Here is a 26,209-nt window from a genome sequence, read left to right on the forward strand (position 1 = left end):
CAGACATCATACTAGATCCACCCAGTGAGTCCTTAGATGCCCCAATGGTGTTTACATAACCATAGCAGTGGCAGGAGGACCATTTTTTTCATGAACATGGCCTTATTTCTATTAGAGCATATTGGATGACTGCAATTCATATTCCATTCACCCAGTTCAATTTAACATCGATAAGTTTAGGCTACTACATGATACTTGAATTTTCCATATACCCATCATGAGGTTGCTACAACCTAGCCTATGAATGAAAGTTTACAACGTAGGTGCACATAGGTCGAGAGAAAAAGTTGAGGTGACAGAAAGTGACATTCAATACCACCTTGCACTCTCTTGCCCGCATCTAGCTGATCTAGGGTGTAATCATTAGTCCAACAGTTTCAAACGAGAGTTTATGTTGGACAAATTAATGTATGTTTATCCCCGTTTCATTCCATTTAAGAAACAATTTTCGTAATGAATACACCCCTGATTAAATGTAAACACAGTTCACTTTCATAGCAGCCATGTTGTGTTCCTTCTCGCATCTATGCGTTTTCCTCTTCTCACCTTTTTCCTTCACTTGCATACTTCAATGCATAACACATCAGCTGTAGGAGACCAGGTAAAAAACACTTTCCAAGCCAAACCATATCATAACCACTACACACAGCCTACATTGGTGTCACCATATTAGCTAAAGTAACATCCTAGTCAACATAGCTAATAGAACGCATTAGTAAACCCGCTACAGTCATGCAGTAACATTACAGTCTACAGTCAGTCAGTAAGTAGTTACACCGGCGGGCCCTGGTGACAATAAATTAGTAAAAACAAAAGCTTACCTTGACTTGGAAGAGTTTCAGTGTTGTGTTGGATAGTCATAGCCAGCTAGCTAACATAGCATCCCTCTGTTTGAGCAGGGTGTTTGAGTAGGCCAAACTAGCTAGCTGCATTTTCTAGCTGTGAGTGAAACTGACAGTGAAAAAAATTAAGAAATCACTCTCTTTTGCTTCTCCTTCATTTTTAGCGTATGCTTTCAGTACTAGATTCATTATCTGGTGAGAACCATGAGCCACCTAGGTTTTGTATTGAAGTCACTGTAACCAGAGGAGGACAGAAGCTAGCTGTTCTCCGGCTACACATGGTGCTACTCTACAGAGTGCCGCTGAGGCTACTGTAGACCTTCATTGCAAAATAGTGTTTACATTTTTGACCCATTTTTTTGTGGTATCCAATTGTTAGTAGTTACTATCTTGTCCCATCGCTACAACTCCCGTACGGGCTCGGGAGAGACGAAGGTCGAAAGCCATGCGCCCTCCAAAACACAACCCAACCAAGCCGCACTGCTGCTTAACACAGCGCGCATCCAACCCCGAAGCCAGCCGACCTGGTCAGCGTGCACTGCGTCCGGCCCACCACAGGATGCGCTAGTGAGCGATATCCCTACCGGCCAAACCCTCCCTAACCTGGACGACACTAGGCCAGTTGTACGTTGCCCCATGGACCTCCCGGTCTCAGCCGGCTGCGACAGAGCCTGGACTCGAACACAGAGCATCTGGTGGCACAGCTAGCACTGCGATGCAGTGCCTTAGACCACTGCACCACCCAGGGAGGCCCCTCATAGTAGTGTTTTAATCAATTGTTTGGTGATATATGAATATATTTAGTATAGTTTTATCTAAAAAGGAGAACCTTTTAAATGTAATTATTTATTCTTTTTTTAAATGAAATTCACTGAGGAGGATGGTCCTCCCCTTCCTCCTCTGAGGAGCCTCAACTGAACCATAGTCTTCAGCCTTGCATCCGGCCCAAGGACAGACATGACAGCGGGGAAGTAATGATTCTAGAGACAGGGCCCAGGGGATGGAACCAGGTCTCCATAGCGACTGTTCGTAAGGTTATCTGCGGCTGTGGACATCTGAGCTGCCTGGATGACAGTGTGGCTGTCATCCTCTCTATCTTCCAGTCCACCCCTCGTCTCTCTCTCTCTGTCTGATGTAAATACAGAGCCTTGCTCTAAAGGAACTGCCTGCCTCTCTCTCTCTCTAACTGCCTTCTAGGTGTTTCACAACATTTCAGATGTATGTTCCTGTGTGATTTGCAATCAGGGATATTCTCCTATATAAGCATGACTCTATTAAAAATGACTGGGTCAGGGAATATTGAGATGATGATGCTACTGGGGAAAGACTCGTTTACACCTAATTCTCAATTTCTGCTCCAGGCTTCCTCCTCTACACAGCAGCACCATTTATCTCATGGAAATGTTGACATTTCAGGGAATTTACTTGGTGGGCAAGATTGCAGATGAGACGGCCAACCATTTTCTGTTAGAATTTGAGAAGCTATATGGGATGGGAAATGCAGTGGACTACTGGTGCCAAGATCATGCCAAGAGAACCTTCTGTTTCAGACCTTCTGTCTCAGAGAAACAAGGACATACAGTATTTTGTCATCTGCTGTCACAAGGATACGTTCTGTCATCTGCTGAATTACCATATTTACATTTTACTTACAGTACTACTTTGTCTGTCTGTCTGTCTGTCTGTCTGTCTGTCTGTCTGTCTATAGATGTGTGTGTCTCACCTCCCCAGCCCTGGCGATGCCCCCAGCCACTACCAGGCTGTGTGCCGTGCTCTCTACGCTGAGACCAGGGAGCTACGCTCCTTCCTGGAGAAGATCAAGAGTGCCAAAGAGGTGAGGCTACCTACACATCAATGCGTGACCAACTGGGTTCAAACCCTCTGTCTCCTGGGTGCGACAATACTGTGCTAGTCCACTGAGCTAAGGTTAGGAATTAGCTTGGGCAGGTAAAGAAAGTCTTCAGGTCTCAGGAAAGGTTACTCATCATGTGACCATGGTTCACCAAACCACCTCCATTTACCAATGCTCACAACACACTACACAGTACCTGACTACATCGGCCCTCAGCTTGCTTACATAGTGGTTCTGTTCCATTGTCTATACTAGCATACTACTTAGCATGTATTCCCAATACATTGCTTTATCCTATGTGGTATGCTAACCAGTGTGGATATTGGAACAGCTCCGGTCTGTTTCTGGGACCTGATTGACATCTCATTCTCAGGCTCCAGTGCACATAGGACCACTAAAAGGTGAATCTGAATGGTCATTGGCATTCACCACTAGACAACCTTGTACTGTTAATCAGACAGACATGTAGACCCGGGACATATGTTCAGAGGTCATGTGACTGGAGAGACATTCATTCAGGAAATTAAGCAACATGACATTAAGGTGTTTCACATGCTTCAGAGAACTGATCAACATGGCACACTACGTACATGTCCTGTAATGGATCCTACTGTATATCAGCCTTGAGTCGGGTGTGTGTGTTACAGAGGAGAAGGAATGCAGGTTACTCTGTGTGTGTGTGTTTGTGTGTGTGTGTGTGTGTGTGTGTGTGTGTGTGTGTGTGTGTGTGTGTGTGTGTGTGTGTGTGTGTGTGCGTGTGTGTTACAGAGAAGGAATGCAGATTACTCTGTGTGTGTGTGTGTTTTCTAGTGAAACTGTCTATTACTCTGCTAAAATCAAGCAATTTGCTAAAAAAAAGTAACACACACAACATAACCAGTCTGTTGGCATGGATACTTGGATTGATGTTGTACTCTAAAGCTAGAGCCACAGCTGTTGTTTGTAAAACATATCCACAGCAGGGAGTCAGGATGAGACTCAGGCAGCAGTGTTATCTGCCTCTGTACTTCGCACCAAGCCGCACGCATGGATTATATTTAGCATCTCATATTTCAGTACATCCCTAACCATGTCTGCCACAGGTCATCACAGTGATGTTTACTGTGGGCTAGAATGTAATAGGGATAGACTGGGGACTGAGAGAGCGGAACAACACTACATGCTGTGTGTGTGTGTGTGTGTGTATATATATATATGTGTGTGTGTGCGTGTTCGTACGCGTGCGTGCTTGTAGACATGCTATCCCAACACAGCATATGAAATGTTAAAGTAGGCTAGTAATGAGCATTGATGGGAGTGATCTGTCTACCTCAGGGGAAGCTGCCTTGTAATAGCTGTAGGTTTTGTTGTCAAATATTATGCTCAGTCTTTCACCTAGCTGGGGAGCAGAGTCCACTTCTGTCTGTACAGTTCTGGAGTACAGTATTATAGGGCTTAGCTCTGTGGTGGTACAGATGTAGGATCTTAATTTGATCACCTTGTTGCAGGAGAACTTCTGAAGTTTGTATTTTCCACTTTGAAATTTCTGACTTTTCACATTTTTATCAAACCCTATACAAATGTCAATTCATTATAATCCACATAATAATTCAGATTTCCTGTTGCGGCAATATTATTTTCCTGCTGTAGCAAACTGGCTCAAATTAAGATCCTACATCTGTACATAGGTAAACCCGTAATGCTGTTGTGAACATGTCTGCATACCTAAATGCTTAGTTTAATGTCCCACAATGCACTGCTGTCTGCCACAGGGTCACATGTGCTAAATCAAATCAAATGTTATTTGTCACATGTGCCGAATACAACAGGTATAGATAGACCTTACCGTGAAATGCCTACTTACAAGCCCATAACCAACAATGTAGTTTTAAGAAAATAGAGTTGAGAAAATCTTTACAAAATTAACTAAAGTAAAAAATAACAATAAGGAGGTTATATACAGGGGTTACCAGTACTGAGTCAATGTGCGGGGTACAGGTTAGTCGAGGTAATTTGTACATGTAGGTGGGGGTGAAGTGACTGCATAGATAATAAACAGCAAGTAGCAGCAGTGTAAAAACAATGGCGGGGGGGGGTCAATGCAAATAGTCTGGGTGGCCAATTGATTAATTGTTCAGCAGTCTTATGGCTTGGGGGTAGAAGCTGTTAAGGAGCCTTTTGGTCCTAGACTTGACGCTCAGGTACCACTTGCCGTGCGGTAGCAGAGAGAATAGTCTATGACTGTGGTGACTGGAGTCTTTGACACCGCCTAGGTCCTGGATGGCAGGAAGCCTGATGCACTGGGCAATAGTTATTCCTATTGCTCAACATGACACAGAAGAAAATACATGTATGTAGACCCACCAAGCCCCCATAGTCTCAGTTGTCATTTATAACCTGTGAACCCCAAAAATATGCATCATTGAGGTCATACATTTTTCTGCAGGGTTTGCCATAGGAAAAATCTATGTGCTCAGCAAATGGAATGGTCCGCATGAACCACAGACTGGGTGCTACTCCCCAGGGACCCATCCAGCCAAGCAGCACTCCCCCTCCACAGTATAGTACGTCTGAAAGGAGCGAAGGAATTGGACAGTTATATAAGTCACTGTTACAAAAGATAATGGAGAGTCTTATTATGAGGAGAGGGTTAGAAGCTTAGCTATGAAGAAGGGAAGACAAGTGTCAAGCTCTGTGGTTCAGGGGTCTATAGACAGACAGTACATCCAGTTTAGTTAGCCTATCTGGTGTATGCAACCAGATGTGAATAGGCCAGGATGTAGTCTAGTCTACTGTATGTGGAGGCAGAGACATCTAGAACTATTGCAGTAGGGATGGGACTAAGGATCTGCTGGACAGTGCAATCTCTGGTCAAGATGCTTGGCTGTTCAATGTGGGACGTTTATATAGGTTACGTTTATGTTACATTTATTTATATATGTGCGTGCGTGCGTGTGTGTGTGTGTGTTTGTGTGTGTGTGTGTGTGTGTGTGTGCGTTTGTGTGTGCGTGCGCGTGCTCGTGTGTTTGTGTGTGTGCGTGTGTGTGTGATACCAGGAGAAATACGATGTGCTTTTGGCCCTGCATCATTCCCCTCCCCCGCTTGTCCTTCTCTGTCTGGCAGTGAGGCATAGACGTGTTGTCCCATAAGGGATCTAGCTAGCTAAGGACAGCAGGCAGAGAGAGAGACCCTTTCTTTCATAACAAAGAGCTCTATAACAGGACTGAGGGACACTATTAAAAGCATAGTTGTAGCTGAAACACCAAAGCCACTTCTGTTCCTATTTGCTCAGGGTTAAATACTACAAGTTAGGAAAGGGATAGTATTGTGTTGGTCGTACAAATGAGCACCGGGTGTTAAATCCAATATCATCTCACCCTGGGCTCCTCTGCTCATAAATGATGTCCTTTTTTAAAATGTTTGTCAACAATCATGTCGTTATTCAAGGACCATGGGAAAGCTTTCTGTTTTATGTTATTCCATGAAAAGGGAATATGTACCAAACTGTTAATGGTAGACAAGGCAGACACCTTAGCAAATGCCCTTGCAGTGCAGTGTGAGTTATGGCTCTGTATATCCAGTGAGAGGAGAGGCCCTGTAGTAAATCTCCTGTGAGGGGCTGTAGCAGAGAGACTCCCATGATTGCTCTATCAAACACCGGTGCGATGCAGGGTGACGCCCACTCTCTTACCACAAATAACAGGGAGAGAGAGGAGAGAGAGGAGGAGGAGGCTTTCTAGCCTGCTGCAGAACAGATCCCTCAGTGTCCTGTCCTCTAATGAACTCCTGAATCAGGAAGAGAAGGGATGCAGGTTGCTCACTGCTTCATTGGTTGCATCCCAATGCTCTCAAAGTACACTTGCTCACTCCTTCCCACACATTTAAAAGCAGTGGATTGGTGTTAGCATGGGATAGCTAAGGGAGTTCCCACTCTATATTTCATACAAAAGCTGTAATCTCTGCTATGCATACACTGGTAGAACCATGCTTTATTCCCCATGGCTACAATGATGATTTTCAATCACGGATGAAAATGGACTGGGCATGAGTGTGGTGGGAATGTGTGAGTGTACCATCATGATGCTAGTTGATAGGACTTGGCAGGTTGTCAGGCTGCGAAGGCTCTTGTTAACTGTCATGGATAATCGAATAGGTATTGATTTGTAATTGTGACTGATAGCAGGGCTAGCTGCCTGTCCTAATGCTGTGGTAGTCAATGAACTTGATTAACATCTCATTTCAACATGAAAGGATGAAATCTGTGGCTTTGAGGTCAGTTACTTAATTCAACGTCCTAAGCCATTTCTATCTCAATATCAAATCATTTCTGGGTAACAATTAAGTACCTTACTTTTATTGTTTTCAATTAAAATGGTCAAAAATAAACATAAATTGTTTATTCGCAAAAAACAATAACTCTGTCAGTTGGGAAGAAGGAACTGAAAAGTAGCTGTTATTGCCAGAGAGGTTTCGGAGCTATCTTTTGATGTCACCAGGCAGTCCAAAATGTATTCACACAAAAACAGACTGACATTTCTAACACTATTATCATTATTTTCCCAATTACACAGTATTATTCCAACCTCATAGTGTGGATATATATATAAAACACAGGAAAATCACGATGTTTGACTGTACTGGGCCTTTAAACTCACATTAAGCTCTGAGTGCTCATCTCTTTCTCACTCTGATCCCCCCATCTCTCTCTCTCTCTTTCTCTCTTTCTCTCTCTGTCTCTCTCTCTCTCTCTCTCTCTCTCTGTCTCTCTCTCTCTTGCTCTCTCTCTCTCTCTCTCTCTGTCTCTATCTCTTTCTCTCTCTCTCTCTCTCTCTCTCTCTCTCTCATAGAATCTCCGGAAGATGGGTGGCGAGCCGTCTGAGGATCCCAGCAGAGACCTAAATGAGCTCCAGAATGCAGACTGGGTAGGTGACCAGCTCCTTATCACAAGCCTCACACAGCCCCTTTTACCTGGCAACACCCTTCTCTGACTCCCTTATGTGACACCCTTAGGACAGGTTTCCCAGACTCATATTTAACCTACTCTTTGTAGCCCAGGAGTATCTAGGCTTCATCTGGGTCTGGAAATTGGCCCTATAAGTGTTAAATCATTGGATGAGTACTGTGTTGCTATGTGATTTCTGTCCCCTTGCACCCCCCAGGCTAAGTTCTGGATGCAGGTGATGGGAGACCTGCGGAACGGGGTGAAGCTGAAGAAGGTCCAGGAGCGCCAGTACAACCCTCTGGCCATCGAGTTCCAGCTCACGCCCTACGAGATGCTCATGGATGACATCCGCTCCAAACGCTACAAACTACGCAAGGTCATGGTAAGACTGTCAGGTGTCTTAAAAGCATGGTTTGTTTCTTATATGTAGTTATGGTCTCTCTTAATCTCTGTGTGTGTGTGTGTGTGTGTGTGTGTGTCTCCCCTTACACCTCCAGGTAAACAACGACATACCACCAAGGTTGAAGAAGAGCGCCCATGAGGTCATCCTAGACTTCATCCGGTCCAGACCTCCTCTTAACCCTGTGAGTGCACAGCCTATAGAAACAACAGATATACTTTACATCGACTAGCAACCTCTTTGGTGTTGTCATGGTGGTGGGCTGAACCATAGAGATACAACTCTGTTCTGTCTCTTTGGACTGAACATAGTACCATAGAATGAAATAAAAATACAAACATTAGCTATGTATGTAAAGTATATCTCTTATCTATGTGGGCTGTACAGTCATAGGGTTTAGAGAGGAGAACATGGGGCATTTTCTCTCCTAATCCTGTTAATGTACAGTACTGTATAATACATGTACTATATACTATACGATAGTACATTCTATGGTACCTGCCCCACTTTCCTCTCATTCTGGTGTCTTCTAGTCTTGCCATGCCATCCTTCCATGTCTCGTTCATCACTGGAGGAAGCCTGGGAATTGGTGCTAGAGGTCTCCACTTTCCATTTAAACCTCAAGCCACTGAACCCATCTTTAGTCAAAGAAAGAGTTCTTAATATCCCAAAAGAAATACAGGTAGTTCAGGTTTTGGGGTTCTGGGGTATGATTATACTGATTGGAATGATGATTGATAGATAATCAGATCATCTGCTACTGGAGCTGTACATCAATGCTCACTGCCCCAGCCTCACTGAAGTGCCTGCCTCAGTAATGAGAGGAGCGGTACTGACAGTCAAGAGTTATTGTTACAAAGTGACAGTGAAATTAACAGTACAGTGACAGTGATATTAACAGTACAGTGATATTAACAGTGACAGTGATATTACCGCTACAGTGATATTAACAGTACAGTGATATTAACAGTGACAGTGATATTAACAGTACAGTGATATTAACAGTACATTGCTATTAACAGTACAGTGATATTAACAGTACAGTGACAGTGATATTAACAGTACAGTGATACTAATAGTACAGTGACATTAACGGTACAGTGACAGTGGTATTACCAGTACAGTGATATTAACAGTACAGTGACAGTGATATTAACAGTACAGTGATACTAATAGTACAGTGACATTAACGGTACAGTGACAGTGGTATTACCAGTACAGTGATATTAACAGTACAGTGACAGTGATATTAACAGTACAGTGATACTAATAGTACAGTGACATTAACGGTACAGTGACAGTGGTATTACCAGTACAGTGATATTAACAGTACAGTACAGTGATATTAACAGTACAGTGATATTAACAGTACAGTGATATTAACAGTACAGTGCAGTGATATTAACAGTACAGTGATATTAACAGTACAGTGACAGTGATATTAACAGTACAGTGATACTAATAGTACAGTGACATTAACGGTACAGTGACAGTGGTATTACCAGTACAGTGATATTAACAGTACAGTACAGTGATATTAACAGTACAGTGATATTAACAGTACAGTGATATTAACAGTACAGTGCAGTGATATTAACAGTACAGTGATAATAACAGTACAGTACAGTGATATTAACAGTACAGTGATATTAACAGTACAGTACAGTGATATTAACAGTACAGTACAGTGATATTAACAGTGATATTAACAGTACAGTGATATTAACAGTACAGTGATATTAACAGTACAGTACAGTGATATTAACAGTACAGTGATATTAACAGTACAGTGATATTAACAGTACAGTGATATTAACAGGACAGTGACAGTGATATTAACAGTACAGTAACAGTGATATTAACAGTACAGTGATATTAACGGTACAGTGATATTAACAGTACATTGATATTAACAGTGCAGTGATATTAACAGTACATTGACAGTGATATTAACAGTACAGTGACAGTGATATTAACAGTACAGTGATATTAACAGTACATTGACAGTGACATTAACAGTACAGTGACAGTGATATTAACAGTACAGTGATATTAACGGTACAGTGATATTAACAGTACAGTGATATTAACGGTACAGTGATATTAACGGTACAGTGATATTAACAGTACAGTGATATTAACAGTACAGTGATATTAACAGTACAGTGACAGTGATATTAACGGTACAGTGATATTAACAGTACAGTGATATTAACAGTACAGTGACAGTGATATTAACAGTACAGTGACAGTGATATTAACAGTACAGTGATATTACCAGTACAGTGACAGTGATATTAACAGTACAGTGACGGTGATATTAACGGTAAACTGATATTAACAGTACAGTGACAGTGATATTAACGGTACAGTGATATTAACAGTACAGTGATATTAACAGTACAGTGACAGTGATATTAACGGTACAGTGATATTAACGGTACAGTGATATTAACAGTACAGTGATATTAACAGTGACAGTGATATTAACAGTGCAGTGATATTAACAGTACATTGCTATTAACAGTACAGTGATATTAACAGTACAGTGCAGTGATATTAACAGTACAGTGATATTAACATTACAGTGACAGTGATATTAACATTACAGTGACAGTGATATTAACAGTACAGTGATACTAATAGTACAGTGACATTAACGGTACAGTGACAGTGGTATTACCAGTACAGTGATATTAACAGTACAGTACAGTGATATTAACAGTACAGTGATATTAACAGTACAGTGATATTAACAGTACAGTGCAGTGATATTAACAGTACAGTGATAATAACAGTACAGTACAGTGATATTAACAGTACAGTGATATTAACAGTACAGTACAGTGATATTAACAGTGATATTAACAGTACAGTGATATTAACAGTACAGTGATATTAACAGTACAGTACAGTGATATTAACAGTACAGTGATATTAACAGTACATTGATATTAACAGTGATATTAACAGTACAGTGATATTAACAGTACAGTACAGTGATATTAACAGTACAGTGATATTAACAGTACAGTGATATTAACAGTACAGTGATATTAACAGGACAGTGACAGTGATATTAACAGTACAGTGACAGTGATATTAACAGTACAGTGATATTAACGGTACAGTGATATTAACAGTACATTGACAGTGATATTAACAGTACAGTGATATTAACAGTACAGTGATATTAACAGTACATTGACAGTGACATTAACAGTACAGTGACAGTGATATTAACAGTACAGTGATATTAACAGTACAGTGACAGTGATATTAACAGTACAGTGACAGTGATATTAACAGTACAGTGATATTAACAGTACAGTGATATTAACAGTGAAATTAACAGTACAGTGATATTAACAGTACAGTACAGTGATATTAACAGTGACAGTGATATTAACAGTACAGTACAGTGATATTAACAGTACAGTACAGTGCTATTAACAGTACAGTGATATTAACAGTGATATTAACAGTACAGTCAAATCAAATCAAATCAAATCAAATTTATTTATATATAGCCCTTCGTACATCAGCTGATATCTCAAAGTGCTGTACAGAAACCCAGCCTAAAACCCCAAACAGCAAGCAATGCAGGTGTAGAAGCACGGTGGCTAGGAAAAACTCCCTAGAAAGGCCAAAACCTAGGAAGAAACCTAGAGAGGAACCAGGCTATGTGGGGTGGCCAGTCCTCTTCTGGCTGTGCCGGGTGGAGATTATAACAAAACATGGTCAAGATGTTCAAATGTTCATAAATGACCAACATGGTCGAATAATAATAAGGCAGAATAGTTGAAACTGGAGCAGCAGCACAGTCAGGTGGACTGGGGACAGCAAGGAGTCATCATGTCAGGTATTCCTGGGGCATGGTCCTAGGGCTCAGGTCCTCCGAGAGAGAGAAAGAAAGAGAGAATTAGAGAGAGCATATGTGGGATGGCCAGTCCTCTTCTGGCTGTGCCGGGTGGAGATTATAACAGAACATGGCCAAGATGTTCAAATGTTCATAAATGACCAGCATGGTCGAATAACAGTGATACAGTGATACAGTGATATTAACAGTACAGTACAGTGATATTAACAGTACAGTACAGTGATATTAACAGTACAGTGATATTAACAGTACAGTACAGTGATATTAATAGTACAGTGATAATAAAAGTGACAGTGATATTAACAGTACAGTACAGTGATATTAACAGTACAGTGATATTAACAGTACAGCGACATTAACGGTACAGTGACTGTGATATTACAAGTACAGTGATATTAACAGTGACTGTGATATTAACGGTACAGTGATATTAACAGTACAGTGATATTAACAGTACATTGACAGTGACATTAACAGTACAGTGACAGTGATATTAACAGTACAGTGATATTAACAGTACAGTGACAGTGATATTAACAGTACATTGACAGTGATATTAACAGTACAGTGATATTAACAGTACAGTGATATTAACAGTACATTGACAGTGATATTAACAGTACAGTGACAGTGATATTAACAGTACAGTGATATTAACGATACAGTGATATTAACAGTACAGTGATATTAACAGTACAGTGACAGTGATATTAACAGTACAGTGATATTAACGATACAGTGATATTAACAGTACAGTGATATTAACAGTACAGTGACAGTGATATTAACAGTACAGTGACAGTGATATTAACAGTACAGTGATATTAACGGTACAGTGATATTAACAGTACATTGACAGTGATATTAACAGTACAGTGATATTAACAGTACAGTGATATTAACAGTACATTGACAGTGATATTAACAGTACAGTGACAGTGATATTAACAGTACAGTGATATTAACAGTACAGTGACAGTGATATTAACAGTACAGTGACAGTGATATTAAATGTACAGTGATATTAACGGTACAGTGATATTAACAGTACAGTGATATTAACGGTACAGTGATATTAACGGTACAGTGATATTAACAGTACAGTGATATTAACAGTACAGTGATATTAACAGTACAGTGACAGTGATATTAACGGTACAGTGATATTAACAGTACAGTGATATTAACAGTACAGTGACAGTGATATTAACAGTACAGTGACAGTGATATTAACGGTACAGTGATATTAACAGTACAGTGATATTAACAGTACAGTGACAGTGATATTAACAGTACAGTGACGGTGATATTAACGGTAAACTGATATTAACAGTACAGTGACAGTGATATTAACGGTACAGTGATATTAACAGTACAGTGATATTAACAGTACAGTGACAGTGATATTAACGGTACAGTGATATTAACAATACAGTGATATTAACAGTACAGTGATATTAACAGTACAGTGACAGTGATATTAACGGTACAGTGAAATTAACAGTACAGTGATATTAACAGTACAGTGATATTAACAGTACATTGACAGTGATATTAACAGTACAGTGACAGTGATATTAACAGTACAGTGATATTAACAGTACAGTGATATTAACAGTACATTGACAGTGATATTAACAGTACAGTGACAGTGATATTAACAGTGACAGTGATATTAACAGTACAGTGATATTAACAGTACAGTGATATTAACAGTACAGTGACAGTGATATTAACGGTACAGTGAAATTAACAGTACAGTGATCTTAACAGTACATTGACAGTGATATTAACAGTACAGTGACAGTGATATTAACAGTACAGTGATATTAACAGTACAGTGATATTAACAGTACATTGACAGTGATATTAACAGTACAGTGACAGTGATATTAACAGTGACAGTGATATTAACAGTACAGTGATATTAACAGTACAGTGATATTAACAGTACATTGACAGTGATATTAACAGTACAGTGACAGTGATATTAACAGTACAGTGATATTAACAGTACAGTGACAGTGATATTAACAGTACAGTGATATTAACAGTACAGTGACAGTGATATTAACGGTAAAGTGACAGTGTACTTAAGGTTTATTAGGCAGCGGTGAAAGGCCTGAAGTCCATAACTCTGATGCCCATAACTCAGTGTGAGTGCATGTATGTATCTGCGTGTGTGTGCATGTGTGTGTGCGTGCTTGCGTTTGTGTGTGTAGGCAGCAGCCAGGAAGCTGAATCCCCAGCCCCAGGTTCCCCCCACCTTGCACGAGAGGATCCTGGATGAGATCAAATCTGAGAGGAAACTGAGACCTGTCTCTCCTGATGTGATCCGCAGGAGCAGGCTGGGTGAGTGACACCTCTCTATGTCTTTCTCTCTCTCTCTCTCTCTCTCTCTCTCTCTCTCTCTCTCTCTCTCTCTCTCTCTCTCTCTGTCTCTGTCTCTCTCTCTCTCTCTCGCTCTCTCTCTCATTCTTACATTCTTACTCTCCCTCTCTCTCTCTCTCTCTCTCACACACACACACACACACACACACACACACACACACACACACACACACACACACACACACACACACACACACACACACACACACACACACACACACACTCCACACACACACACACACACACACACACACACACACACTCATTGTGAGAAGTTGAAGTATGTTGTGATATGCACCTTCACGGGTGCTGGGCACTGGCATGAATGAAAGACACAAGTTGAATCATACTTTCTTTCATTGGTCTGAACAATGTTTCCACCCAGCCAAGTTACTGTTCTTGGATGCCTGTGCTGTTTGGCGTTACAGCTCTGCTTGTAATACAGCTTAAACATACATCTTGTCTGGTGTTATGCTAAGTACCTGTATTGACTATAACCAAACCAAACCTTAGAATCGGAAAAGAGAATGTATTTTATTTAGTTATTATGTTAATGATTTCTCACCATTGGCTATGCACTTTCTACTGACTACGTTCATCATTGTACATTTTCTAACATACAGTACTGTCCTGCACTACGGACAGCTGCCAGACATGTCGGCAGATGATGTCTTTCTTCTTGCTAACTTCATATATATCTTCCGTCCGTATTCCTCCTACGGACAGCTTAATAACTCTGTAACACCATCATTGTTTCTCTTGCAGTAATTCGGCCTCTTAGCATGTCTCAAAGTTTTGACTTGTCAGGTAAAGATCTGTCCGGTTACCTGGCTGTTTCTTTACGTCTCTATCTATCGTGGTTGTTGTCCATCTGCCCAAGCTACAGCACGCACATTAATGCTCTCATCTCATGCTTCTTCATGCTTCCGTGGTGGTGTTGATGGTTGGCTTGGTTGGCTCTGCACCGCAGCAGTGTGCTCTCTGGTTGTGATGTCAGGATGTCAGACACTGGTCAGGATGAGAACTGTCAAGCGCAAGAGTCGAGGTTGATGGCTTCCTTCACATCAGCAACTCACTCATAGACAACTTCAGCATATCTTTCAATCATTCTGAACCTTAGTTAAATTATTATGACACTTGTTTTTGAATCTCCGCATGGAATGTGGAAGGGCTTAATGATCTACTCAGACTAAGCCCCGGGATAATGTAAAGTTAGATGTAGCCTTACATACCATAGGCAGTTGTGAAAAAGAATGAGGTAGATGTGACTCAAACAGGCCAACGTGTTTATTCACTGCCTGTCACTACAGTACATTTCTGATAATGAACTATTTCTCGAAGGCACACTTGCTGACGTCAAAAGCAGCTGTTTTTCTGCATCTCCACACAGCTGGTGCTCATTGTTCTCAGTCCCTCAGGAGGAATTGTAAAACAGTATTTTCCTTGTCTAAATGCTTGAGTAATGCTCACTTCAAATGTTAAAAAATGCTGGGATTAGTTGAAACTAATTAGATCTTCCTACATTTTTCTCTAGTCTATTGTTGCGCTTGGAATGAAACCTACAGTATGTTAAAAACATATTTGATATTGATAAGTCAGTAGCATATAGCCAGTAGAGACAACAGAGCTCCTGCCTTTCAAACTCCCACTGAATAATCTATTAATAGAATTCTGCATCTGGGCCTTTTTCTTTTCCATACTAAAATAAATCAGAGAAAGAGTTGCCTTAGCTAAAGAACTCCATTACTCAGAAATTCACATTACAAACAACCAAGACGTGCATAACTACCTTCCTCGGTTTTCTAGAAAATGACGGTCCTCCTCACACGAAGCAGTTGTTAATCTTGGAAAGTGAGTCTGCAGAATTTAATCAGAGGTGGGATCAGAGAGCAGCGTAGACAGGAGCTGTCGTCACACACACACACATACACACACACGCACGCACACATGCAGAACACACACACACACACCTGTCGGCTCCCAGCTCTATTCAACACAAAAAAGCACATTCTCACAAAGACATCAGTGTATCTCCAACATCGCCTGCATTGGTCATTTAGCACTTCTGATTAACTTACAGTATATGGCTGTTTTTAAAACAGATAAGAAGAGGATGCCTTCTGTTTTATAAGGTTGTACTGCAGTGGTTACCCAAAAATGTCATCACATCCTCTAGTGAGATAGATAGCCAAAGAATTTACATTGGTGACACTGAAAATAATTTATAATAATCTACACTCTTACTCTTGTATGTGTCAACGCTTCCTGTTGTGGGCAGAGTATCTGAACTTTTACAAGTCAGATTGGCTGTGCTTGACATTTCTCCCACTGATCCCAGCGTCTTTCATCACATCGGAGGCAATTTTACCCTTTGCTCAACTAGTTGGTTCAATTTATTGTTGTGAAGTTTTAATGTGTGTGTGTGTGTTATGTGTATGTGTTTGTGCGTGCGTGCGTTTGTGAGTGTGTATGTGATGGTTGGCTATCTGAACTTCATTGCAGCTGGGTACTTATCCCCTTACTTTGTGGCCAGATTCTCCAATACCAGTCAAATGACAGGCTATGTTTGGGGATAGGGATAAACCATTAGTACAATCTGTCCTATCATATTTAAGGAAGTGTTCCCTTTTAGGTGGAGGCATATACTACAGCACTCCACAGTTGATCCTTACACGTCAAGGTAAAGTATGTGGAGTGGTTTGGCTCTGTTTATGTGACTAGCAACTTGTGTGCTGCAACACATAATGTTAGCCCTGTTTCGTTTGTCTGCCTATTTGGCTGTATCCTAACACTACTGCTTATGCCTCGACTAAAATAGACTGAATTATACTATATCGACAAATATAGTTTACAGAAACCAGTGCTTTACAATGTTTTTACTTTTGACTGACACTGAGCATAGTGCCACAAATGGTGGATGTTTAATCTGCTCTAGTTTAAACCTGGATCCTAGGACCAGTCAGTCTTGTCCCAGGCAGGCAGGTTTAGAAGCTCCAGGACAGCAGTACAGGAGGAGGGCCTTGGCCTCCCACTGAGATAATGAGGTCATATTTGAGACTTTTTCCAGAAGAGGTATTCACATTCTCTCCTTTTCACAGAGAGGGAGAGAAAGTGAGAGAGCGAGAGAAGGAGAGAGAAAGAAAGAGAGAGAGGGAGACGGAGAGAGAGAGAGAGCTTGGCAAGGCCTCAATGCATCCATAGATCAGATCTGCCTCTGCTACTGATCTGCTGTTATCTGCTGTTTCCAGCACTCTCTTCTCCATCCCTTCCTCTGTCACCCCTCCCTCCCTATTTTATTTATCTTTTTCTTAGGGGGAGAAGTTGTCAATGAGGCTAGGAGGGAGGGAGTCAGCTAGGGTTAGGGTTTCATTAGAATCCTGCTCAGTCCAGGTCTTAAAGGGTAGTGAAAGTAGAATCCATGTTGTGTGTGTAACACCAGGCTGCTTCTCCATCTCTCCTCAACTCACACTCCCTCCTCCCTACCGCTGGTGTGTTCCCCTCGGGTCTGTTCAGGACTGTGCAACGTTACCGAACACTAAAATAGAAATGTATCACATAGAATAGATATGTTTGTCTGTCATGTGGAGCTGGTAATTCTGTTCCCAGCTCTATTCATGACATTTCTATCTGCAGCGTTCAGTATAGTTAGGGTATTTGAGCTGTCCTCTGTTTGATCAGTCTTCTTGTGACAACCTCTCTGTCCAGATGTGTCCAGCCCTGATGGCCGCAGGAAGACTACCAGCACCATGACCCTCAGCAGTCTGTCCAATGGGAGGCCAGGGACACCAGAGGGTGGAGCCCAGGCCTTATGTCAGAGGAAGAGGCTGAAAGCGCCTACCCTGTCAGAACTGGACAGCTCCGACTCTGACGTAAGTGTGTGTGTGTAAGTGTGTGTATGTGTGTGTGTTTTGTGCTCGCATGTGCATTTGTCTGTGTGTGTGTGAGTGTCTTCTGGTAGTTGACATCAGTATACAGTTGAAGTCGGAGGTTTACATAACCTTAGGTTGGAGTCATTAAAACTAATTTTTCAACCACTCCACAAATCTCTTGTTGACAAACTATAGTTTTGGCAATTCGGTTAGGACATCTACATTGTGCATGACACAAGTAATTTTTCCAAAAACTGTTTACAGACCGATTATTTCACTTATAATTCACTGTATCACAATTCCAATGGGTCAGAAGTTTACATGCACTAAGTTGACTCTGCCTTTAAACAGCTTGGAAAATTCCAGAAAATTATGTCATGGCTTTAGAAGCTTCTGTTAGGCTAATTGACATAGTTTGAGTCAATTGGAGGTGTACCTGTGGATGTATTTCAAGGCCTACCTTCAAACTCAGTGCCTCTTTGCTTGACATCATGGGAAAATCAAAATAAATCAGCCAAGACCTCAGAAAAAAATTGTGGTTCATCCTTGGGAGCATTTCCAAATGCCTGAAGGTGCCACGCTCATCTGTACAAACAATAGTAAGCAAGTATAAACACCATGGGACCATGCAGTCGTCATACCACTCAGGAAGGAGACGCGTTCTGTCTCCAAGAGATGAATGTACTTTGGTGCGAAAGGTGCAAATCAATCCCAGAACAACAGCAAAAGACCTTGTGAAGATGCTGGAGGAAACAGGTACAAAAGTATCTATATCCACAGTAAAATGAGTCCTATATCGACATAACCTGAAAGGCCGCTTAGCAAGGAAGAAGCCACTGCTCAAAAACCGCAATAAAAAAGCCAGACTACGGTTTGTAACTGCACATGGGGACAAAGATCATACTTTTTGGAGAAATGTCCTCTGGTCTGATGAAACGAAAATAGAACTGTTTGGCCATAATGACCATGACGTAACGTTTGGAGGAAAAAGGGGGATGCTTGCAAGCCGAAGAACACCATCCCAACCGTGAAGCATGGGGGAGGCAGCATCATGTTGTGGGGGTGCTTTGCTGCAGGAGGGACTGGTGCACTTCACAAAATAGATGGCATCATGAGATAGGAAAATTATGTGGATATATTGAAGCAACATCTCAAGTCATCAGTTAAGTTAAAGCTTGGTCACAAATAGGTATTCCAAATGGACAATGAACCCAAGCATACTGTTGTGATAAGACATGCTATTCTATAAAATAATTTATCCATAATTAATATTACCTGATTGAGCTAATCATGTAAATGTAATTAACTAGAGAGTCGGGGCACCACGAAATAATATTTATAGAGCTGTTATCTTCCGAATAAACTCTTAAAGACCTAGCAATATTTTACATCAATAGCAGTCAATATTAATTATCATCATAATTCAGTCTCATCTGAAAGTTGTAAATTCTTGGTTATCTGCACGAACCCTGGCTAACAAGTTGAATCAGCAATGCAAAATTGGGTTTAATTATTTATTTACTAAATACCTAACTAATCACACAGAATTACACATACACATAATTAAATCATAACTTGATTACAAATGACGTCATAAAGGAAAATGTCCCTAGCGGGAGGAACAGATTTGACAGCTGGTTACACAAAAGAAAAAGGGCTGGGTTTGAGTGAAAGAGCAGGAAGACTGAGGAACAAAGGGCGAAGCTGTGCTATCGTAAATACAGAATCTTATGCATTCTAAATTACCGCCCGTTTGGAAAAGGAAAATGCAATAAATATTTACTCTGAGCTGCGCTTCGGTAGGTTGGTGGTAGATGGAAGGCCGTGTTGCCCAACCGAGTCCTTTGTCCTTTGAAGAATGTCTCTGGTTGTCAACTGGACACGTTGTAGTAACGTCGTTGTGTGATAGACGGGATACTCAGTCTGTTCCTTCCTAACCCTCGTTTGCAGCGGCTGTTGCTAACTCAACGGCTAGGAGGTATCACTTCTGTAGTGAATAAGAGTTCAAAGTTCATACCATTCGCAACCAAAGCTCACGCTGATGTTGGCTTCGTTCTGTAGTTATTATCTGAACCATTCTGACATCGGACCGTCGTCCTCACATCCTCGGAACAGGAGGTATATTGTCGTATATTGTCGTCAAGGGCTTATATAGGAAGGGAGAGGAGGTCGTGTTTGAAAGGTTTTATAGCCCATGTCCCTTCACAGGGGCGGGCCACTGATTGAGCAGAGCCTTATGAAAACCCAAATCTCACATTTTAGAATCTAAAATCACATTTCATCCCATCACGAATAATTTCATATTCAAACATTTAAATTGAACAACAATTCCATGTGAAGCCGATAACTCTGATGTGTAGACTTTCCACTGTCATCTTATCATTGATGAGAATGTCTCAGATGACAACCGAACTGACATCATATTCATTAAGTACCACTGCATATGTTCAATTGGTCGGATTACCATAGTTCATTCCCCCCCACCTTCTGATGTTCCCAGAATCTCTATGTTAACCAAGGGTTTTCCCAATGTATCATCAGTAGGGTAGAGAGAAGAAAAAGGGGGAAAGAGGTATTTATGACTGTCATAAACCTACCCCCAGACCAACGTCATGACAATACTTCCAAAGTTGTGGCAAAATGGCTTAAGGACAACAAAGTCAAATATTGGAGTGGCCATCACAAAGCCCTGACCGCAATCCTATAGAACATTTGTGGGCAGAATTGACAAAGCGTGTGTAAGCAATGAGCCCACAAACCTGACCCAGTTACAGGTCTCCTAGCTCTGGGCCAAAATTCCAAAATTCACCCAACTTATTGTGGAAAGCTTGTGGAAGGCTACCCGAAACGTTTGACCCATGTTAACGATTTAAAGGCAACGCTACCAAATATTAATTGAGTGTATGTAAACTTCTGACCCACTGGGAATGTGATGAAAGAAATAAAAGCTGAAATAAATCATTCTCTCTACAATTATTCTGACATTTCACATTCTTAAAATAAAATGGTGATCCTAACTGACCCAAGACAGGGAATTTTGACTAGGATTAAATGTCAGGATTTATGAAAAACTGAGTTTAAATGCATTTGGCTAAGGTGTATGTAAACCTCCGACTTCAACTGTACATCCTACAGCACTGCTCTCTGTTGTTCCCCCTACAGGATGACATCACCATTGGGGGTCGAAGGTCAGCCAGTAGCTCCAGTGTCTCTACATCGGTGGTAGATGACACATCTCCAGAGTCTGTACTGGGCAGGAAGAGTGAGTTGACCAGAAGGCCAGAGTTAGGGTTGGGGTTAGAGTTCAACCAGGGTATGGACATGAAGCTAGGGTTTATTTATTTTGTGGTATCCAATTGGTAGTTACAGTCTTGTCTCATCGCTGCAACTCTTGTACGGACTCGGGAGAGGCGAAAGTCGAGAGCCATGCGTCCTCCGAAACACAACCCAGCCAAACCTCACTGCTTCTTGACACAATGCCCGCTTAACCTGGAAGCCAGCCTCACCAATGTGTTGGAGGATCACCTGGCGGCCGTGACAGCGTGCATTGCGCCCGGCCCGCCACAGGAGTCGCTAGTGCCCAATGGGACAAAAACATCCCTGCCGGCCAAACCAGGATGACGATGGGCCAATTGTGTGCCGCCCCATGGGTCTCCCCATCGCGGCCGCCTGCGACAGAGCCTGGACTCAAACCAGGATCTCTAGTGGCACAGCTAACACTGGGATGCAGTACCCTAGACCACTGCACCACTCGGGAGGCGATGAAGCTATTGTTAAAGTTATCATGGAGATCCTAGAATTCTATATGTAATTCTATGCTTTCACAGCTCTTAGCTGTTCACCTGACAGCTCTTCTATGCTGAGACTAATGCTGTCAAAGAGAGTGTTCTCAGTCAACTTAACTGGTAATATAAGGGTTACAGTACTATATAAAAGTATATCACACATATCCTCTCTCCCCCCACCCCCAGCTCCACCCATGTTCCTGCCCATCTCCTCCACCCCCCAGCCTGAGAGAAGGCAGGCCCCCCAGAGGAGACACTCCATTGAGAAGGAAACACCCACCAATGTACGGCAGTTCATACCCCCATCCAGACAGAGCTCCAAGTCTCTGGTGAGTAACAGAAGAGAACAAGGAAAAGAGAAGAGTTTATCAATCTGGAGAAAATGAGCACATTGGACATTTTGGTTCCTGAATAGTGTGTCAGTTTGTCTTGTGTTCATCAGCCTCCTTCTTCTTTCTGTTCGGTGATGTAAGATGCTCCTAACACCCCACCTCCAATCCCCCCACCTCTTCTCCCCCACACACCCCTGGCCTCCCCCTCTTCATACACCTCTATAACCCCTGTCCTCCCCCTCCTCCATACACCTCTATAACCCCTGTCCTCCCCCTCCTCCATACACCTCTATAACCCCTGTCCTCCCCCTCCCCCCCCCCCTCCTCCATACACCTCTATAACCCCTGTCCTCCCCCTCCTCCATACACCTCTATAACCCCTGTCCTCCCCCTCTCCATATACCTCTATAACCCCTGTCCTCACCCTCTTCCATACACCTCTATAACCCCTGACCTCCCCCTCTTCCATTTACCTCTATAACCCCTGTCCTCCCCCTCTTCCATCCACCTCTATAACCCCTGTCCTCGCCTCCTCCATACACCTCTATAACCCCTGTCCTCCCCCTCCTCCATACACCTCTATAACCCCTGTCCTCGCCTCCTCCATACACCTCTATAACCCCTGTCCTCTCCCTCCTCCATACACCTCTATAACCCCTGTCCTCCCCCTCTTCCATACACCTCTATAACCCCTGTTCTCCCCCTCCTCCATCCCCCTCTATAACCCTTGTCCTTCTCAGGTCGGGAGGATAGCCCATCATCTGTTCCCCTGGACCCCCCTCCTCCTCCACTCCCCTCCCTCCACCCTCCACCCCTTACGGAGCTCCTACCCTGTCGAGGTGTTTGTCTTGGGCATGGTGTGGTCTGCCCTGTCTGCTCTGTGCAGGGGAAGAAAGCCTGTCAAGGTTTGCCAGTCGCCCCTTATGTCCCTGCTGGCGCATCGTAGTTCATCATCATCTCTTCTAATGCTTCCTGCTTTCCTAGAGACCCATCCCTCAGCCCAGGACTGTTGCTGTTTTCATAGAAAGCTCTTCAGTTTAGGTGTGATTGTCATTATGCATTTTGACAGTCAACAGCATCCCTCGCTGGCGCACCAATCATTTCATCATACTCAGCTTTCCTCCATTTAACCATAGTTATAGTTGTTGTGCTTGCAAGCATCATGTAGCCTAGCGAGCCACTGCCAATTAAAACAATGCTCTAGATAAATTAAGTCCTTCATTTTGTGTATACTGTATATAACCTACTGTTGTTCAGTAGCAAGTATAAACTCCCTGTTTTTTGTTATTGTTGATACTCCCTAGGCTCTCCCCTCCCTCCCTGTCTCTGGGCCAGAGACAATGCAGCCCACTGTATCTCTGTGTGTCATAAGATCAGCAGCAGGAGCCGCAGCAGCATTAGAATCACAGTATGTTAATGGTTCTTCTGGGAATGAGAAACATTAGATGGGTACAATTTTTTAAAACTTTGAATAGAGACACATTATTCAGAAACATTATTGGAACAACAGCAGGATGACCAGTAATTGCAGCAGCAGCAATAGACCTGGGGTACTGTTGAATATACAGTTGAAGTCGGAAGTTTGCATACACCTTAGCCAAATACATTTAAACTCAGTTTTCACAATTCCTGACATTTAATCCTAGTAAAGATTCCCTGTCTTAGGTCAGTTAGGATCACCACTTTATTTTAAGAATGTGAAATGTCAGAATAATAGTAGAGAGAATTATTTATTTCAGCTTTTATTTCTTTCATCACATTCCCAGTGGGTCAGAAGTTTGCATACACTCAATTCGTTTTTGGGAGCATTGCCTTTAAATTGTTAACTTGGGTCAAACATTTCGGGTAGCCTTCCACAAGCTTCCCACAATAAGTTGGGTGAATTTTGGCCCATTCTGTCACGACTTCCGCCGAAGTTGGCTCTCCTGCCTGTTCGGGCGGTGCTCGGCGGTCGTCGTCACCGTCCTACTAGCCACCATCGATCCCTTTTTCGTTTGTCTGTTGGTTTTGTCTTATTAGTTTCACCTGTGTGTATTTTAGTTTATTGACGTCCTTATTTATAGTAGGTTGTCCCGCCCTTGTTTCGTGCGGGATTGTTTTGGTTTCATGTATTTTAGTGAATACGTATTGTGTTATTTGCTCCGATATATCTTAATCCTGTGTTGGATTATTTCACCCTGTTTTCGGGTTTTCAGTGTTTGTTCCGGAGAATAAACTATCGACTCACTGCACCTGCTCTCTGCGCTTGATTCCACCTACCTTGTTAATACGTGACAGAATCCCGCAACACCCATGGAATCAGCAGGAGCAGCCGCGTCTCCTCTCCCATCGATGGAGGAGAGAGTCCTCCACCACACCAGCGTGCTCCATCGGATTGGTTCTGCCATGGACCAAATGATGGAGAGGATGGATCGATGGGAGAGGAGTGGTCTTCCCACATCATCGCTAGCACCCCCTTCTCCAGCACCTCCTGTTCCTACGACCACATCTGGCTCCGGGGCTCTGCGGTTGACACTCCCACGGGAGTATGACGGAACGGCGGCTGGGTGCCAGGGTTTCCTCCTTCAACTGGAGCTATACCTGGCTACCGTGCGTCCTGCTCCCTCTGGAGAGGAGAGCGTGAGCGCCCTCGTCTCCTGCTTGACTGGGCGAGCCCTCGAGTGGGCCAACGCAGTATGGAATGGCCCGGACTCGGCGAGGGATAATTACCCAGAGTTCACCCGCCGATTCCGAGCTGTTTTTGACCATCCACCAGAGGGTCGGGCGGCGGGTGAACGGCTGTTCCACCTGCGGCAGGAGACGAGGAGCGCTCAGGACTTTGCTCTGGAGTTCAGGACCTTGGCCGCAGGAGCAGGATGGAACGACAGGGCCTTGGTCGACCATTTCAGATGCAGTCTCAGGGAGGACGTCCGCAGGGAGCTGGCATGTCGGGACACCACCTGCACACTGGATGAGCTCATTGACTTGGCTATCCGTCTCGACAATCTGCTGGCTGCTCGCGGGCGTTCGGATCAGGCCCTGTCGTTTCCACTTCCCAGCCCTCCTGCCCCTATCCCTATGGAATTAGGAGGGGCAGCTTCGAGGGAGACCGGAGGAGGAGTGTCCTCCTGCACCAGTTGTGGTCGACGAGGGCACACGTCAGACCGGTGCTGGAGGAACTCGTCTGGGAGTCGGGAGGGCAGGCGGAGCACTGCTCGATCACCCCAGGTGAGTAAGCACCAGACTCACCCAGAGCCTCCTGTCGGTCATGTGTATGTTTTGATTTCTTTCCCTGGGTTTTTTCCCTCTCTACAGCATAAGGCGCTAGTCGATTCAGGCGCAGCTGGGAATTTCATGGATCGTGGGCTTGCGTTAAGGCTAGGGATTCCCCTGGTGTCGGTAGATCAACCTTTCCCCGTGCACTCATTAGATAGCCGACCATTAGGGTCAGGAGTGATTAGGGAGGCTACGGTGCCACTGGACATGGTAACGCAGGGGGATCATAAGGAGCAGATTAGTCTGTTCCTTATAGATTCACCTGCGTTTCCGGTGGTGTTGGGGGTTCCCTGGTTAGCTCAACACAACCCGGTGATTTCCTGGCGACAGGGGGCTCTTAAGGGGTGGTCAGAGGAGTGTTCAGGTAGGTGTAGAGGAGTTGCCGTTGGTGCGACTACGGTGGAGAGTCCAGACCAAGTTTCCACCGTGCGCATTCCCTCTGAATATGCCGATTTGGCTATCGCCTTCAGTAAAAAGAAGGCGACCCAATTACCACCTCATCGTCGAGAGGACTGCGTGATAAACCTTCTGGAGAACGCTGCACTTCCTAGGAGTCACGTGTATCCATTGTCCCAGGAGGAGACGGTAGCGATGGAAACATACGTTACTGAATCACTGAGACAGGGGTACATTCGGCCCTCCGCATCACCCGTCTCCTCGAGCTTCTTTTTTGTGAAGAAGA

At 43.1% G+C, this 26,209-nt stretch overlaps 1 protein-coding gene across 6 annotated transcripts in view; it reads left to right on the forward strand.

Moving 5' to 3' along the window:
• The window catches only part of LOC110511301 (protein spire homolog 1), a 72,809-nt gene that overhangs the window by 31,146 nt on the left and 15,454 nt on the right, over positions 1–26,209 (forward strand). The window contains exons 4-14 of one of the 6 annotated variants that reach the window (XM_036970942.1): positions 2,551–2,676; positions 7,521–7,595; positions 7,833–7,997; positions 8,113–8,199; positions 14,118–14,247; positions 15,052–15,093; positions 16,919–16,966; positions 17,992–18,155; positions 21,318–21,417; positions 22,127–22,269; positions 23,013–23,177. In XM_036970942.1, the coding sequence (XP_036826837.1) occupies positions 2,551–2,676; positions 7,521–7,595; positions 7,833–7,997; positions 8,113–8,199; positions 14,118–14,247; positions 15,052–15,093; positions 16,919–16,966; positions 17,992–18,155; positions 21,318–21,417; positions 22,127–22,269; positions 23,013–23,177 (1,245 nt within the window). The remainder of the gene's footprint in view (positions 1–2,550; positions 2,677–7,520; positions 7,596–7,832; positions 7,998–8,112; positions 8,200–14,117; positions 14,248–15,051; positions 15,094–16,918; positions 16,967–17,991; positions 18,156–21,317; positions 21,418–22,126; positions 22,270–23,012; positions 23,178–26,209) is intronic. The other 5 variants (XM_036970955.1, XM_036970948.1, XM_036970965.1 and 2 more) reach the window with 5 other exon arrangements.

This window comes from Oncorhynchus mykiss, chromosome 3, assembly GCF_013265735.2.
Source record: "Oncorhynchus mykiss isolate Arlee chromosome 3, USDA_OmykA_1.1, whole genome shotgun sequence".
NCBI classification, from domain to species: Eukaryota; Metazoa; Chordata; class Actinopteri; order Salmoniformes; family Salmonidae; genus Oncorhynchus; species Oncorhynchus mykiss.